The 17,607-nt window shown below is 37.1% G+C and overlaps 3 protein-coding genes, 1 non-coding gene and 1 pseudogene across 4 annotated transcripts; 4 read left to right on the top strand and 1 right to left on the bottom strand.

The window, feature by feature from the left end:
• The first annotated feature begins 5,320 nt into the window (after positions 1-5,320).
• Positions 5,321-6,636, top strand: LOC121742901 (glutathione S-transferase PARB-like). Its single transcript, XM_042136026.1, has 3 exons — positions 5,321-5,528; positions 5,699-5,747; positions 5,967-6,636. The coding sequence occupies exons 1-3, from the start codon at positions 5,382-5,384 to the stop codon at positions 6,404-6,406; spliced, it is 636 nt and encodes a 211-aa protein (XP_041991960.1). The 5' UTR covers positions 5,321-5,381; the 3' UTR covers positions 6,407-6,636.
• An 869-nt stretch (positions 6,637-7,505) lies between these two features.
• On the top strand, positions 7,506-8,559 carry LOC121742902 (glutathione S-transferase PARB-like). Its single transcript, XM_042136027.1, has 3 exons — positions 7,506-7,802; positions 7,887-7,935; positions 8,011-8,559. The coding sequence occupies exons 1-3, from the start codon at positions 7,656-7,658 to the stop codon at positions 8,445-8,447; spliced, it is 633 nt and encodes a 210-aa protein (XP_041991961.1). The 5' UTR covers positions 7,506-7,655; the 3' UTR covers positions 8,448-8,559.
• Positions 8,560-10,311: 1,752 nt separating this feature from the next.
• On the top strand, positions 10,312-11,820 carry LOC121743385 (annotated as a pseudogene).
• A 623-nt stretch (positions 11,821-12,443) lies between these two features.
• Positions 12,444-12,514, bottom strand: TRNAG-CCC. Its single transcript has one exon. It is a non-coding gene; the product is annotated as a tRNA-Gly (tRNA).
• Positions 12,515-16,821: 4,307 nt separating this feature from the next.
• On the top strand, positions 16,822-17,348 carry LOC121743591 (rapid alkalinization factor-like). Its single transcript, XM_042136919.1, has one exon. The coding sequence runs from the start codon at positions 16,857-16,859 to the stop codon at positions 17,205-17,207; it is 351 nt and encodes a 116-aa protein (XP_041992853.1). The 5' UTR covers positions 16,822-16,856; the 3' UTR covers positions 17,208-17,348.
• Positions 17,349-17,607: the final 259 nt, after the last annotated feature.

Raw genomic sequence — 17,607 nt, 5'->3', positions numbered from 1 at the left:
GAAGAAATTGAGAACTTGAAGAAGAATCTGTTTTATGAGTTTGAGATGAAGGACTCAGGGGATCTCAAATTCTTTCTTGGGATCGAGGTGTTGAGATCACAGAGAGGAATCTTTTTGAGAGAAAGGAAATATATTCTGGACATCCTGGCAGAAACAGGGCTCCTAGAGTGTAAACCGGTCGATACACCCATAGCAGTTAATCATGGATTGCAGATTGATGATAAAGCAGAGTTGACCGATCGAGGGCGATATCAGCGACTAGTTGGGAAGCTCATCTACTTATCGCACACCAGGCCAGACATTGCCTACGCCGTAGGGGTCGTGAGTCAGTTCATGCATAAACCACAGACGGATCACATGGAGGCAGCGCTCAGAATTTATCGATATCTGAAGGGGACAACGGGACATCGAGTGCTATTCTCTAGAAATGGGAACCTTGAGATTCATGGATACACGGATGCTGATTGGGTCGGGAATCCGAACGATAGGAGATCTATTGCGGGGTATTTTACCTTTGTTGGAGGTAATTGGCGACGTGGAGAAGTAAAAAACAGAAAGTGGTAGCTCTTTCAAGTGCCGAGGCAGAGTTTCGCGATATCAAAAGTGGACTAACTGAGATAATGTGGCTAAGGAGGCTGATGAAGGGACTTGGTCTCTCTCCAAGAAAGAAGTACCGGCTATACTGTGATAACAAGGCCGCCATAAGTATTTCAGAAAACCCAGTTCAACACGATCGGACCAAACATGTCGAGGTGGACAAGCACTTCATCAAAGAAAACATTGAAAGGGGAATTGTTGAGCTACCATTTGTTCGCTCAGAAGATCAGCTTGCCGACATATTGACGAAGGCAGTAAACACGAGAGTCTTTGGAGATGCTCTATGCAAATTGAGTATTGGAGACCCCACCACTCAATTTGAGGGGGAGTGTTAGAAAAGGAAATATGTCAATTAGAATCAATTGTGTGATGAGGAAAGATTGCAATTAGAATCAATTACACAAATTAGGAGATTGATAGAATACTGTATAATCAATGTCTTACCATGTACATTATCTCCTAAACCTTATTTAAAGGGTGCCCTACTGTATAGAGAAATCATCTCATTCAATACAAATCATAGTGTTTTCTTCTCCCTAATATGTCGATCATACCATTCAACACGAGTGACCGGGAGTATTGGCTCCACAGAGGTGGGCGTTCTTATTGATACCGGGAGCACACATGACTTCCTCCATCCGCGCATCGCGGAACGCTTACAGTAATCCCTGATGCCGATTCGGCCTTTTCGTGTATATGTCGGGAATGGGGCTTCCATTTTGTGTTCGCATGTTTCCCGCCGTACGAAGCTGACTCTGTAGGGCGAACAATTCTTGATCGACTTGCATATTTTGGATGTTCACGGTTCAGACGTTATTCTAGGGATGGATTGGTTGGAGTTGCTGGGCAAGGTTTCCGCGGATTTTGTGGGTAAGACGTTGGAGTTCTGTCAGGGTGATCGGACGATTTTGTTGACAGGAGATCCGCAGGGCCGAAGGAACTTTCCTTACATTCTCTGATGTTGTTGGTGTCTTATTCCCCGACGCAGGAGTTCTATGAGATTGTGCCCTTGGAGTCGGAGGGGGGCTCAGGCACTCTTTTGGCTGCCGAAGCGTCCTTTCCAGAGGATCTGCCACTGGAAATCTGGACCGTTCTGGAGTCACATCAGCAGGTTTTTGCCGTCCTAGTCGGGATGCCTCCTAAACGAGTGTTTGATCATCAGATTCACTTGTTGCCGAACACGAAGCCGGTCAACATGCGTCCATACCGTTACCCATATTTTCAGAAAAATGAGATTGAGCGGCAGGTGCAAGACATGTTGGAGCAGAGGATCATTCAGAGGAGTCAGAGCCCTTTTTTCGTCGCCCGTCTTGTTGATTCGGAAGAAGGATGGGTCCTACAGGTTTTGTATCGATTATCGGGCGTTGAACTTGGCAACTGTGCCGGATCACTTTCCGATTCCTACAGCAGATGAATTATTTGATGAGCTGGGATCGGCCAAGTTCTTCACCAAGTTGGATCTACGCTCTGGCTACCACCAAATTCGGATGCACGAGACTGATATTTTTAAGACGGCCTTCCGCACACATGACGGCCACTTTGAGTTCCTGGTCATGCCGTTCGGCCTGACTAACGCACGCGGACAAGGGAACTTCGCTGATCTCGGAGGATCCGAAAAAGATGGCAATAATTGGAGTTTGGCTGGAAGTGGAAGCTCAGAAATTCAATGTGGCCGCCCAGCCACTGAGCTACGAGCTTTATTTGAAGCCGATCATGGGACGGACCACGGACGACGCCGTGGTTGAAGAGAGGCAAGCCGAGTTGGCTGCGGTTCTCGACATTTACGAGGCCCGTTTGGGGAAATCAAGGTATTTGGGTGGCGAGACTTCTCATTGGCCGCCGGGCCGCCGCTCTCTTGGCCCGGCCCGCTTCGCAGAAGATTAATGCGGCTTAGTAGCTCCATCCTTTATCTGTCGTTGTTGCATAAAAAAGAGCTCTTCATCATGCTCAAACCAAACCTCTATTTCTAGCTACTTACTTTAAATAATTTTAGCGTATGATAGTAAGAAAAATTATTGCATTTTATTCTAATTATTTTGCTTATATTGTGGTCGAGATAATAAAATACTAGTAAAATTGGACATGATAGAAGAGAAGTGAAAATTTTAGAAGCACAGTTGAGATCCAAAATCTACAAGGTCAAAATAGTAGTAAGATCAATTAATTAACTTTTAAGTCATGGTAGCTAAAGTTTTGGATCTTGGTAGAACAGACAAAAATCACCAAAAATTAGCTCGATGGTACTATCATACTTAATTCTTGTCAATTGAATTATTATTTTAGCACTTAGCTGTAGTTTAGGGTAGTATGCATATTAATTAAACTAACTCGTGATTGGTGTTAAATTGCTAGCTATTAACCTATTTTACTTCTAGTCAACTTGAAAACATATTAACAATTAAGCCTATTTAAGTAAGCGTGGTTGCATTTTTTTTTCTAATTGACTCTTCATACTTTTAACATACTACTACAACTTGTAACAAAAAAGTTTGACTAAAATTCAACAAAAAATTTCTTTTTTTTATTTGTTGTAACTGCTAGTCAAACTCATCCTCCACAATGTGGTGGTATGATCATATGAATCTTATCCCTTTCTTGAGATGCATCTTGTTTGTGTGGAACTGTGGATGTTGTTGATTGCGGTGCATAATTTTTGGACCACACCTGGAATTGTCTATTTCAATTTTATTGTAGGGCACAAGTTGATTGTATAGGAACCTTCTGGAGAAGATTATTGAAAACGTGAGAAAACGAAGGCTTATGGCCTTTCACCAGATGTAACCTCCAAATATTTTGAGAAATAGTACTACATCAACAAAGGCGTTTTATTTATTTTTAAATATTTTTGATAATTAAGTTAATCCCAAACAAATACATATATATAATGTTTCCGGAATATGTACAATATCGATCAAATCTAGTTGTCATATTCAAGTTATTCAGTTAATATCACGATAATTACAAAAAATTGTCATGTATTCCCTATAATCTATTAAAATTGGAACGTTTTTATTTTTAGGTTATCCCATTAAAAATAAAATGTCAACATCACCGCTACTTTTTCTTTTCACTTATTTTGCTCTCTTTTCATTAATTTACAAAACAACAATGTATGAAATCTCGTGTCGGAAACCAACTGTTTCATCAATAATATTTTTTAATGTGTTAGAATCAAAATAAATATATAAAAATAAAACGAACAACACTAATTGTGCCTTAAACGAGCGTGGTGCTCACGTATGGTGCTCATATAAGGCATGTAGCATATAATTTCTCTGGTGTAATATAATGCAATGTAAAGTTCAAGAACAATATTGAACCAAAAGTAAATTTTTAGAAAAATTTCAACCACGTGTTACAATACTATGTTAACCAAGAAAAATAATCTATACACGTATTAAATTTCATGTGGAATGTGAGTTTAAAAATCATTAGAATTGTAGTAAATTCTGAAATTTAGTCTCATAAAATGTCTTGCAAAGACCTTAAATTATTTGGCTGACAAATTTAATCTCATTAAATTGTTTTGGAATATGCGTATCTAATTGGTGATTCAAAAAGAGAGGTGCTGTGAAATTATTCGGTTGAAACATATAGTAATAGTAGTACTACTATAACGTGTAGTGCTCACAACTATTGGCTCCACCGCCGGTTGTCCAAATATAAATATACAACACTAAAGATGTTTTGAGATAATCAATTAAATAATCATATATGGATCATAGTTTATTCGATTTAAGCGGAGCTTAGTAATTCCCTCTTCCATCTCTGTGTAGATAATATTTTTTCCGTTTCTTAAAATAGAAAATGACACGAGTTTTAATGAAAAATTGGTAAAATAAGAAAAGTGGATAATGTAAAAAAAAGAGAAAAAATAGTTAAATTAGTGTTAGAGCATCTCTAAAGGAAAAAGGTAAATGAAAAGGCAAGGTCATGTAACTAGTATATTTACCATTTTTCCATGAAAAATCATTCTCCAAGGGAAGAGATATGTGAGAAGGTATTATACATTTTCTCATTTTGAAGAGGTATCTTTACCTCTCCATCAATGGAGAAGTAAAATCTTATAACTACCATATTTGTCTTTTTTTCATAAAAAATCATTCTCCAAGGGAGAATGTATTTGAGAATGTATTACACTTTATGTTTTTTAATGTATTTTGTACTATTATTTTTTTTAATGATTTACCTTTCTGTACTTTTTTCCTTTGGAATTGATTACCGTACTACTTTTTTTGAAAGGTATATTTTACTTTTTGATAAGGTAAACTGATGATATACCTCTTTTACTTACATTTCCTTGTTGGAGATGCTTTTAGTGGACGGTGGAGTTCATTTCTTATAATAAATAGTGTATATTTTTAGATAACAGATAAAAAGAGAAAAAAATTTATTTTTAGGAGACATGAATTCTAATAAATACTTTATCTAATATTCAATCTTGTTTATTACTTACCAGAAAGTTCCTTACACTCTGATTCAATTTGAAAAGTCAACGTTTTAAGAAAGGTGTATGACATAAGCACTTATGCATTAGTAATCGTGGTCCACTTGTATACATATGACATATGCACATATGCATTTTTAGTTCACATGCGTGTATGACATGTACACATGTAATTTGTACATGTAAGAAAATTGATCTACTTTTTATAAAAATAAACAAGTTTTGGAACCTCCCACTTCCAAAATGAGTATAAATAACCGGTCCATATCTCCCACTGAAACCATCTCAGATTCTCAACACAATAGAGCAACTCATACATTCCTCCTCTCCTCCATTAATGACGATAAAAGTCCATGGCAGCGTGTTCTCGACTGCAACGTTGAGAGTTCGTGTTTGCCTGAATGAGAAATCTCTTGACTATGAGTTTATCCACGTCGACCTTCGCTCCGGCCACCACAAGCAGGATTCTTTTCTTTCCCTCAATGTAACTAACTCATCTTTTCTTCCCTTGGAGTTATGTAATTAAAAATGATCTAAAATGTGGTTTCTTATTATGTTTTATTTATTTATCTTTTTTTCCAAATTGTTCTACTCATATGTCTTCCAACATCAAATATAGCTAATTAACATCTTTCATCTTTTTCCTCTTTGCAGCCCTTCGGTCAAATCCCGGCCTTTCAAGATGGAGACCTCAACCTCTTCGGTAAGCTCAAGCTCTCTCCGGATTAATTACGCTATTAGTAGCATTGCCATGTGTGTGACTAGGTTTGTCGATGTATACCTGAACTCACGTTAGTATGATATTGTTTGCTCTGGTCTAAGCCCTCATAATTTTGTTGGTGAAACACTTTCCAAAAAGGACTTTTCGAATTCTGTGATGTAGGATGGTTTGAACCCGTTTATATAACTAGTTTTTATGCAGAATCAAGGGCAATCACTCGGTACATCGCGCATTCATACGCTGGGAAAGGCGCTCCACTAGTATCTTCGGATGCAAAGAAGGCGGCGGTGGAGGGCGTTTGGGCGGAGGTGGAGGCTCAGAGGTACGAGCCTCCAGCGGCGAAGCTGACGTGGGAGCTGGGAATCAAGCCCATTTTGGGAATGGCAACAGATGATGATGTGGTCAAGGCTCAAGAGACCGAGCTGGAGAAGGTTCTTGACGTGTACGAGCCCCGCCTCGCCCACTCCAAATACTTGGGCGGCGACGCCTTCTCTCTGGCGGACCTCCACCACCTCCCCACCTTGAAATATCTTATGGCCTCGCCGGTGAAGGCGGTTTTCGAGGCCCGCCCTCACGTGGCTGCTTGGGTGGCCGAAATCATGGCTAGGCCATCCTGGCAGAAGGTTCTAGCTGAGTGCTGAGCTTTGGCTAAGTGTTTTATATCATCACCTTTCCACTATTTCATGATTTCTTTCAAGTTTCAACTATAAATTCCCTACACCATTTGTCACGTGAAATAGTCAAGTTGCATGTATTAGTGCTCCAACTTCAAAATCTGCCTTGTTTCATTTACCCTACTCATTTTCCTTCACTGTATTTGGATATTCACGCATAGTAATAATAACAATAATATTATTACACTGTCATTAAATTTATATTCATTTGACTATAAAAAAACAATGATAAAGTTTGATTTTTTAACCCGATCTGAGCGCACATATATTTTGAAGGAATAAAATTTCATATTCAAATTTCAGTGTTCACTAGTAAAATACTCCCACCAAATTAAACAAACTCTATTTTATTCTGAAACGAAAATAAAGTTTTTATCAGTTAAAGTTGCAATCACTCACCTAATGTCGTATTTTTTTACTTGTCATGAAATAACAACTATCGTTTGACTAAAATACTTTTTATTAAATTGCAAGTATACTTCGTTTGCTTCTTTCAATGAGCCCAAAGTCATTGATTTAATTGTTTGAACTATTTCGATCATTAAATTGAATGACATACGAACTCGACGCCCAGCAGAATTCGAAGCGAAAATTGAGTTAGCAAGTTAATAATGGGAAAAGAGAATATTGCCAACAGTAATTTTGGTTCTAAATTTAAATTCTGTACTATTAGAATAGTATTAATTTTAGGATTACATAATTTTAGTATAATAAACTTGTTATATCACAAAAACTAAATATATTTGGGAAATTGAAATTTCCATTTCCAGTTATATATATATAAGCTGGAGATTGGATTCTGAAAACTAGTAAGTCCAATTAGAAAATAGATGTATACATAATGAGACGAGGACGAGCTATATCCAATTCCGAATATCGCTTTCGTACTAGAAAGACCTATCCCAAAATATGGTGCCTTTATTTTGTGACCAAATTGCCAAATTTTCCACTACCGACATTACAATAATTTCTTAACCTCACCTTCACTTGATTGAGACTTTAATAATCTCTTGTGGTCTTTTTTTCATAATCTCTTATGGTCTTTTTAAACTGCAATGTGTCAGAAATAAATAAATAAAAACTAATACTGACTAATGGAAATGAATAATTGAGAGATCCAACAATTATCTATATATATTATGCACCACTGAGCTCATCTTCCACAAGTAATCATCTCTATCACTCATCACTTCATTGCAGAATTCGTTGAAGAGCAATGGCGATCAAGGTCCACGGATCCCCTGTTTCTCCAGCAGCAAAGAGAGTTCTTCTTTGCTTAGCCGAGAAACAACTAGATTACGAATTCGTGCTGGTCGATTTAGCCACCGGCCAGCACAAGAAGGAGCCCTTCCTCTCTCTCAACGTAATCTCACCTCTCTCTCTTTAGATCTATTCTTCAATTGCTTTCTTCGTTTCAATCTGATCACAATTGTTCTCTTCGTTCCAGCCATTCGGTCAGGTACCAGGCTTCGAAGACGGCGATCTCAAACTCTTCGGTAAAATAATGGAAGATTCTAGATGAATTCAATTTTTTTGTTCTAATTAATCTAATTGTTTAATCAAAACTTTAGAATCTCGGGCGATTACGAGATACATCGCGCACGCGTACGCGGACAAGGGGACGCCGCTGATCTCTGAGGATCCGAAGAAGATGGCGATCATCGGAGTGTGGCTGGAGGTGGAGTCGCAGAGATTCGACGCGGCGGGGCAGAAGCTGAGCTTCGAGATTCTGGTGAAGCCGATGAAGGGGCTGACGACCGACGACGCCGCCGTGGAGCAGCTGCAGGGGCAGTTGGCTGCGGTTCTCGACGTCTACGAGGCTAGATTGGGGAAGTCAAAGTATTTGGGCGGCGATGAGTTCTCGTTGGCGGATCTGCACCACGTTCCGATCATCGCTAATTTGTTGAAGACGAAGGTGAAAGCGGTGTTCGACGCGCGGCCCGCCGTCTCGGCCTGGGCCGCCGCACTCCTGGCCCGCCCCGCTTGGCTCAAAATTAACGCAGCTTAGGCGATCTTAATTGTCTTTTGTTTGTGGAATTTCGCATTAGCTGGTTTGTATTTACCATTTTCTGAATAAATATACAATTTCGTATTGGTTATATCAATATGAAATTTCGAAATTTGAAATTCGCATTTTTAGTAATTACTAGTAGATGTATTTGCAGATTATAATCATTGATTCAAACATCTACAAGATAATCTGCAATTGCAACATCATGTTTATTGCGTACCCAAAATGTTATTGAGAAAATCGTTGTAAATAATATTGACAAAAAGTTCAATGTACCTCATTCAGTCTATAAAAAATGTGCAACAACTGCATATTAGATGCTCAAAAAAGTCAATAATTTATTAAAATATACTCCTTATTAGTGATTTTAACTATTTAAATGTTACTAGTATATACACAAACTTATACACAATTTTTTTCCTAACAAACCTAAAGTTCGTATCTAAAAGCATACACTTTTACTCAGTGGCGGATCTAGGGGGGGCAGGAGGGGGCGGTCGCCCCCTCCGTGCGACTATTTTTCCCTTATCGGGATGTAAATTTACCATGTCCGCCCTCTCCGTTTGCCTCCGGCGTCGCCCCGAACAATAAAAAAAATAGCCATGTCCGCACTAAACCAAGCTAATACTATATATTCCGCCCCCTCCATTTCCGGATCCTGGATCCGCCACTGCTTTTACTAAAGGTTTAATTGCCTAATGAATGATCTAATATGGGGTTTTCTTGTTAATGACATGGTCCACAACTTTCAACAACCCTTTGAATAGGTTAGTAAATTTCCATAAACCCATACGAGATTTCCACATTTTAGGATTCATTATAATCAGTAAAATGTTTTATAATATTGTTATATAACTTAAATATATATGCACAAAGCAATGTGCAATATGTTATAGGAAAAGTACATGAATAAGCTTTTAAAGTTCATTAATACCCTGCAGTGGTTAGGCGTAATTTAGTTTAAAAGATTTAATCGTGTAATTGGAAGCTACTAGAGCCCAGTGGAGCTTACTTTAAATATTCATGCCAAACAAACCCATAACTCACCTACCACGTACCTACCTACCCAATTACTTTAATTTCGAATTACTCGAATTCTTTAATTTTGAATGACATGTGCAGTCACGTAAGACTCCCTACTAAGAGATTATCAACATCATAGATGGTGGAAAATACGGTAAATACCTACTACTCCCTCCATCCCCGAATAAGAGTCACTAATTTCCATTTTAGGTCGCCCCCATTAAGAGTTACTCTTCATTTTTACCATAAATGGTAGTAGGTCTCACATTCCACTAACTCAATCTACTCACATTTTATTATAAAACCAATATAAAAATATGAGTCCCACATTTCACTAACTTTTTCAACCAACTTTTCTCTACATTTCTTAAAACTCGTGCCCGGTCAAAGAGCAACTCCTATTAGGGGACGGAGGGAGTAGTATTTAAGTTGTGTAGCATGAGTATTTAATTTGAATAAAAATATACTTCAATTAGTTGAGTCATATTCCTTTTTAGTTTGTTCAAAGTAGTTGATCAATTACATGAGTATCATTTCATTTTTTTATTAAAAATTCTCCCTCTTATTTAATTCTCATTTTTTCTCTCTTATTTTACTTTCTTTACTTTAATCTTTAATAAATTTATTTCTTATTAAATCTCATATAAAAAAATTGACCAATTACTTGAGGACGGAGGAAGTAATAATTATAAGTAATAATTATTGTACCTCGAAGTTACTTACATAAATAAGAAAGAAATAAAATCTGGGAAGAATCAACGTGGAGATCCACATTTTCGATTCGCTCATCAAATATATCCACCACCGACGAAGCTGTTAAATTTCCCAATTCCAACTGAAAAGTCAACTTATTCAGAAAAAATTGGATGCCATGTGAGCTTATGTATGTATGTATGTATGACGTATGCACATGTAATTTTCGTACTCGTATAATATTGGGTAATGAAAATTGAAGGTCCATACTAGGAGTACCACAACAGATTAGTACTTCATATAAATAGCTAAACCACGCATAACATCTCCAATAAGGCAACAACTAACTAAGAGTTTCACCGATCATTCCCCGAGTTTATTTCCAAATTAATCTTCTTCTTCAATGACGACGATCAAGGTCCACGGCAGCTTCTTCTCAACTGCAACATTGAGGGTTCTTGCTTCCCTTAACGAGGAATCGCTCGACTATGAGTTTGTCCCCGTCGACATGCGCTCCGGTGAGCACAAGAAGGATCCCTTTCTTTCTCTCAATGTAAGCCCATTTTTTCACGGAAATATTGTGCACTCATGTCACACACAATATGAAATTTTCTAATTACATAGATCTCTCTGTTTTTGGTCCATGCAGCCGTTCGGTGGCCATTGAAGATGGAGACCTCAACCTATTCGGTAAACTCTCTCTTTGAATTAATTACACGTTTAACTGTGCTACCAATACTAAATGACTGTGGAGCCTAGATATTATCTTGATTTAGTCTTGTAGTGTAAAAATTGGTTGTTAATTGTTATACTAAAGTAATTATGCTATCAAATGACCGTTGAGTCTCTAGATTACTCTTCTATCTTGGATCTATCAATCGATCCTACCAATATGTTTATATAACTAGTTTTTATGCAGAATCGAGGGCTATCACTCGGTACATCGCACATTCATACGCCGGAGAGGGCTTTTCATTAGTATCCTCGGATACAAAGAAGGCGGCGGTGGAGGACGTTTGGGCGGAGGTGGAGGCTCAGAGGTACGAGCCTCCAGCGGCAAAGCTGACGTGGGAGCTGGGAATCAAGCCCGTGTTGGGAATGGCAACAGATGATGATGTTGTCAAGGCTCAAGTGGCCGAGCTGGCTAAGGTTCTTGACGTGTACGAGCCCCGCCTCGCCCACTCCAAATACTTGGGCGGCGACGCCTTCTCTCTGGCAGACCTCCACCACCTCCCCACCTTGAAGTATCTCATGGCCTCGCCGGTGAAGAAGGTTTTCGTGGCCCGCCCCCACGTGGCTGCTTGGGTGGCGGATATCATGGCTAGGCCATCTTGGCAGAAGGTTTTGGCTTGCTAGTGTGATTCTACTGTTGGATTTTAATACTATGTCTTAAAGATGGTAAGTGAGAGAGGTAGAGAAAGATTGGATAGACATTTGTAAACATAAAGTGCAGAGAGAAAATATTTCTTATGTATTTGTTGTTGTCTTTGAACTACTCGTCACCCTAGTATTTATAGGGATTTTGAGACTTCTCAACTACACAATTAATGAGACTCGGAACTCTACTTTACTAGGAACTATACAGCCTTGAATGTACTCTAGGAACTTCCACTATAATAAATAGTGGGCGACCACTTATGTCTTGCATTTCCAACACTAAGTAATTTCATGCTTCTTTCCCACTCTGTATTTCAATATGGATGTTTGGTGTTAAAGACTTTATTTTACTCTTGTTTTGGAAATGCTCTTTACTTCCGAAGTTGTTCAAATGGTTAAGTTATGTTATAAATTTTAGAAGAATTTATATTTAGATGGGCATGAGAGGATACTAGGCTGGCTGAGGGGAACTGGACATGAGCAAGGTTTGAGATAGCCCAGAATAATTAAGTATTTTTGTACGAGATATGAATCAAGCAGCATCAGCTTAAATGATACTCCTCCTAAGAGAGATCAAAAGGTTTGAGATATCATAAAATCCCAATCAATCAAAAATTGCTTGTCTTGAATCTGAATCGATTTCAACACTCTGTAATACTCCTAACTTGCAATGCAGAATCTAGGGACATATATCAAAACATACCATATCAAATACATGGGACGAAGATGGGAGTGGGCTTTGTTTGGCCGTATTGAAACCCCTTCCTTCTTGCCTCACCTCCGCAAATTGGTGATCCTCTACTGCCTCCTTCAGACATATTTCCACAAGAAGAACAAAAACAGAGAAAGAAAAGGGACTGACTATATTATTATACCAAAAATTAAAATAGAGAAATAAATTGCGCATCCAGGGAATCGAACCCTGGTCAGTACCGTGGGAGGGTACTATGATACCACTACACCAGATGCGCTTTATTGTTTGCTTCACGCTACATATATTTCATATTGTATTCTTAGTTCATCGGCATTAAATGTTAACCCTTTAGGTGAGTTCGGTTTGCAACATTATATCTGGAGTAGTATCTTGAGGGGGTGTTCGGTTAGCAAGATTAAATCTCATGATTAAATATGTATCATGTTTGGTTCATAAGATTGAACCTTTCAACTTAATCCTAGATGGATAGTCTCATGATAATTAGTCATAGTCTCCCCCCTCCAACTAAAATAATCCCATAACTTAATCCTAAATGGATAGTCTCATGATATTAGTTATGGCAACCGAACGCCATCTGATAGTACTATTTTATCTAAGAAAAATCATCATAGTTTACTATCAAAGCAAAAGGGCCATAAAAAGTTAAAAACGGATGACAGTCACAAAAGCCTTAGTTACTTGTCAGACTCCATATTTACTCAATATTTACTCTTCTACCATTAAAGATTATTAATTTTCATGATCATGTTTTGAAATGTGGAGTAATATACCAAGAAATAAGAAAAATTAGACTTGCTTAACAAATACCCTATATTATATACTGCCTTCCATTACAAATCTCAACCATTTCTCTCCAAATCCAGGAAAAAGAAACATAAAATGAAATCATAAATGACTTAGTATTAAATTACTATATAAGTGTAGAGTAGCATCTAATTCGACTTTTCATTTTATCACTCGTAGAGCACACCCACTAGTGAAATTAGTCTCAATATTCGGATGGGTTCAAATGTCTTCAATTTATTCTTTCATTTTATATCCCAACGTGAAAGAGAGAATATGCTCTCTTTTACATATTTGATAACAAAAGAGCATTAATCTTTGGATATTTTATTTTGATGCCTTATCTGTTCCTACCAAATTGAGCTGTCGCACTCGCACAACTCACAAGCATCTAATTCCATTGCAATATGATTCCAATTTTATTTTTATTTTGCAGTTGGTATATATCTCGTGCTTATTTATGGTGATTTCCTAGTGATAACATTAATGAAATTTTAATATTTTTGGGATGGTAAATTGCAATTTTATATAGTTAATTAATCGATATTTTTAATTACACACAAAAAAATTGTATAAGTTGTCATTAATTGAATTAAATACTATTCGGGTCTACTGTGACGTGACCTTTTAATTTACGTACATTCGTTCATCAATAAAAAAAATAATATCCGGATGATAATAAAGTAAGTACCCTCCTCGTATTCACTATTGCATACCGATGATTAATTAACTTTGGAATATATCTTTGGCACTACTTATGCCACCAAGAGACAAGTGGAATATAACTACATAATCAACTCACAATAAGCAGATCAATAAGCCCATCACAATTTAGCATAAGAATCTGCACTATTCCAATCACATATATAGCCACATATACATTATTCTCTTACCAAAAAACTCCTATAAATTTGCTCTTTGAATGCAAATAGAGCTTCCAATACCTTAGGCAGCTGGCAGTGTTGAGTTTTAGAAGTTGAGCTAGGATGAAGGCTCAAAACTCGAGTGGAAAAAGCTCAATCTTTCAAGAATCGGGGCGACGTCGATGGTGGGAGAAATTCAGACCCGACGATGGCGGTCGTCCGATGAATTCTATATCTAGGGAGATTGAGAGACGAAACAAACGACGTGGGATTGAAGATCCTATTAGAACCATAATGTTCTTGAGTTCTTGGAGCCATACTTAACCAAACTTCATTCCTTAATCCTTATGGTAATTAATATACTAGTTTGTCATCTACTGCGCCGTGTCTATTTCCTTCCACGATGTGTAAAATATTGAAGTGTGATAGGAAAAATAAAAAGTATTATGTGTACATAATATATTATCACAAAAATGATGTAACGGTAAGGTTTGTATAATACACTATATGTTCATTTGTGTTGTATTCTATACATAGGAAAAAATTTATTCGATCTATACTATATAACTATACTAGTGGAGTAGTATTTATTGAAGTATTTCCGTTTCTCATATGTTTAAGCTTCTTGTGGGGCTCCATTTCAATGGGCAGATCTTGGATCCAGAACGAAACTCCAATTAAAATGGGCTTGAAAGTATCCGGCCCATCAGGGATGTACAAATTTGTTTGTTTTCGAATCCGAGTAAATCCTCTTAGGTGGTGTTCGGTTTTCAAGATAAAATAATATCAAGATACAATTTAGGATTGAGTTGTGAGATTATTTTAGTCATAGGGGGTTAGCTATGACTAATTATCCCATGATTATCCATCTAGGATTAAGTTGTGGGGTTGAATCTCATGAACCAAACACACTACAAATTTAATCTCGAATGCAATCATGCAAACCGAACACCCCCTTAATTTATATTGCAAGGTGTTAATCATAAATTTTTTAAAATTATAATTTAGTTAATGGTAGTTTTTTTTCATGCTCATATGATTGTCCTGCTACATATTTTAAAGATGGATGACATGAATAATCTCAAGTAAAGAAATGGTTGAAACAGTTTCATCATCTTGAACATTTTAACCACTCAAAAGGTAGCTATATAATTCTCTGTTTCTATCTCATTATAAGGGCATGTGGGATGGTGAAAGAAGAGAAATTGAAGAAGATTGAGATTTGAGAGACATCATAATCGAAGGGGTTAGGTATTGAATTATTCAAGTGGTTTTGAGGGATCCAATTTGTCGAAAAGCGCTTCAACTCAAACAAATCGATACGTCACAATATTAGTACTATTCTATGTCTTTATGGATTTTATATTAGCACCGTCTGCCGCCAATCATAATTTATTACCCATTTTCAACTTAATCTTTGTTGGTAGTTAGCTTAAATCTGCAATTATTTTATTAAACTAATCAAGATTAGGACAATTCAACTATGGATTATTGTTGGGCATATGCTGATTTGACTAAGTGCATAAGCATATACATCCCTTTTCAACATTTCCTATTCTAATCAACGGTTAGCTCACCAATACCACTACAACAGATTGCTTTATTTTTTTAAATTCATAGATGTTGGTAATGTGTATCTTGAAAGAGATTTATGTTTTTAATAAAGAGAATAAAAAGAAAAAATACAACATACTACTCCCTTCGTTCCCTTATAGTTGAGTCGTTTTCCTATTTCGAGAACATTCCTCATAGTTGAGTTATTTCCACATATAGTACTTCCTCTGTCTCAACTAAGTTGATACAAAACTTTTAGGCACGGAGGTTAAGAAATAGTGTTAAAAAGTATGAGAAAGAAATAAAGTAGGAAAGATAAAGAGAGAGTAAAGTAGGTGATGAAACAAAATAAGAGTGATTAGATGTTTTGTTTTTTGTCAAAAAAAGAAATGACTCAACTTTGTTGGGCATCCAAAAAAGGAATACGACTCAACTTAGTTGGGACGGGGGAAGTAACATTTTTCTCTTTCTTACTCTATTATCTCTTATTTTATTCTCTCTATTTTTATTCACTTTTTACTTTATTCTATTTACTTTTTTTCTCTCTTACTTTTTATTTATTTATTTATTTAACACACTCAACATCCACTTTTTAAACTCCGTACTGAAAAATTTCGCCTCAATTATGAGGGAACGGAGGGTGTATATATCAATCATCACTGACAACCAGATTTTGGAATCCTTTTTATTTTCATATGATCATCTTTGTCTTCATCCTCCTTTTGATTTGTCTATTCTTAATTAAGCAATTAAAGATCAGAAACAGCTTGCAGTATTACTTTGATTCGAATATTATATAGTGAAGACATATAGAAAAAAGGGGCAAAAGTAGCTCCACCAGTTTCTTTTTAGGTTGGTCGTTGATTTTTCTTTTATAGTAGTAATGCACATTGCATATATAATGTAAGGTTAAATTGCACACGTAGAGTTGCAAAATGTGATAAATAATAGTAACACTGCAAAGTCGCTCACAATGACACGATTAGCACTTTTATAAATAATAATATGCCGATTAGAATTTGTCAATAAAAGAACAAAAATCCTTCTTAGGTAAACTGTAACACGAACAGCTGTGTTTATTTCATTTAATTATTTATGAAAAACGTGTTTCCAACTACAAACACCTAGTCCACTTCGCGTAAAATAAAATATTGTTGATATAGCTAATAAATTATAAATGGACTTTAGTTTATTTATTTCCACCAAAAGGAAAATTCGAATAATATTATTTATTCACTAATACTACCAATTATATTATCGCATTCTTAATGAGAAAATAGTGGAGTGGCAATTTAGTAAATATGGAGAATATTAAAACCAAATTGGTAAGCTCACAGCTACTTAAAAGAGGCTGGCAGCCCGCTCAGTTTGTATTTCCAAATTAAAGAAAGCACCGAAATGGCGAAAAATCACATCTTCCGCCTCCTCATCGCCGCCGCAGCAGTGGCCGCGCTCCTCCTCAGCACCGCTGAGGCCGGCGGCGAATTCAGCTGGATTCCGTCTAGCACTCCGTCTACCTGCCAGGGATCGATAGCGGAGTGCATGGCGGAGGGCGGCGGCGAGTTCGAGATGGATTCGGAGTCCAACCGGCGCATATTAGCCACCACCAAGTACATCAGCTACGGTGCGCTGCAGGCGAACAACGTGCCCTGCTCGCGCCGCGGCGCTTCCTACTACAACTGCCAGCCTGGCGCCGAGGCCAACCCCTACACTCGATCGTGCTCCGCCGCCACACAGTGCCGGAGTTAAGTTTTATTATTTTTATTTTTGCTCTCTCTGTTTCTCGCGTTTTTTGTTACATGTATGTTCATATACAAAGGTAAAGATTTGATGTAATAATCGATTTTTCGCATTTGAAAGATCTCTATGTTATACTCTATGATTATCTCTTTCCGATTTCTATTTTTTTTTCGGTTTTCTTCTGCGTTCGTTTATGGTATGCTAACTTTGATTGAAATTGAGGAGTATTTGCGACAGACTGTTTGTTAGATTTTAGATATGTTTTAGTATTTATTTAATTTTGGCCAGGTTGTGTTGATTTTTCGAATTGTAAATTTCGTGATGATATATAGAAATTCGAGCATAGAACAAGATTTCATTTGATAATTTGCATCGCGAAAACCAAGAGATTAAACGAAGAGAAAAACTC

Source organism: Salvia splendens, chromosome 8 (genome assembly GCF_004379255.2).
Source record: "Salvia splendens isolate huo1 chromosome 8, SspV2, whole genome shotgun sequence".
NCBI lineage: Eukaryota > Viridiplantae > Streptophyta > Magnoliopsida > Lamiales > Lamiaceae > Salvia > Salvia splendens.
Note: the sequence above shows the minus strand (reverse complement) of the source record. Positions and strands in the feature narration are given on the sequence as shown.

What these genes read in the sequence shown, in the direction of transcription:
- LOC121742901 (XM_042136026.1), top strand. Translation starts at nt 5,382, where the DNA reads ATGACGATAAAAGTCCATGGCAGCGTGTTCTCGACTGCAACGTTGAGA. An exon ending in ATTCTTTTCTTTCCCTCAAT is followed by an intron (nt 5,529 to 5,698) that starts GTAACTAACTCA and finishes TCCTCTTTGCAG; the next exon opens with CCCTTCGGTCAAATCCCGGC. An exon ending in TGGAGACCTCAACCTCTTCG is followed by an intron (nt 5,748 to 5,966) that starts GTAAGCTCAAGC and finishes GTTTTTATGCAG; the next exon opens with AATCAAGGGCAATCACTCGG.
- LOC121743591 (XM_042136919.1), top strand. Translation starts at nt 16,857, where the DNA reads ATGGCGAAAAATCACATCTTCCGCCTCCTCATCGCCGCCGCAGCAGTG.
- LOC121742902 (XM_042136027.1), top strand. Translation starts at nt 7,656, where the DNA reads ATGGCGATCAAGGTCCACGGATCCCCTGTTTCTCCAGCAGCAAAGAGA. An exon ending in AGCCCTTCCTCTCTCTCAAC is followed by an intron (nt 7,803 to 7,886) that starts GTAATCTCACCT and finishes TCTTCGTTCCAG; the next exon opens with CCATTCGGTCAGGTACCAGG. An exon ending in CGGCGATCTCAAACTCTTCG is followed by an intron (nt 7,936 to 8,010) that starts GTAAAATAATGG and finishes TCAAAACTTTAG; the next exon opens with AATCTCGGGCGATTACGAGA.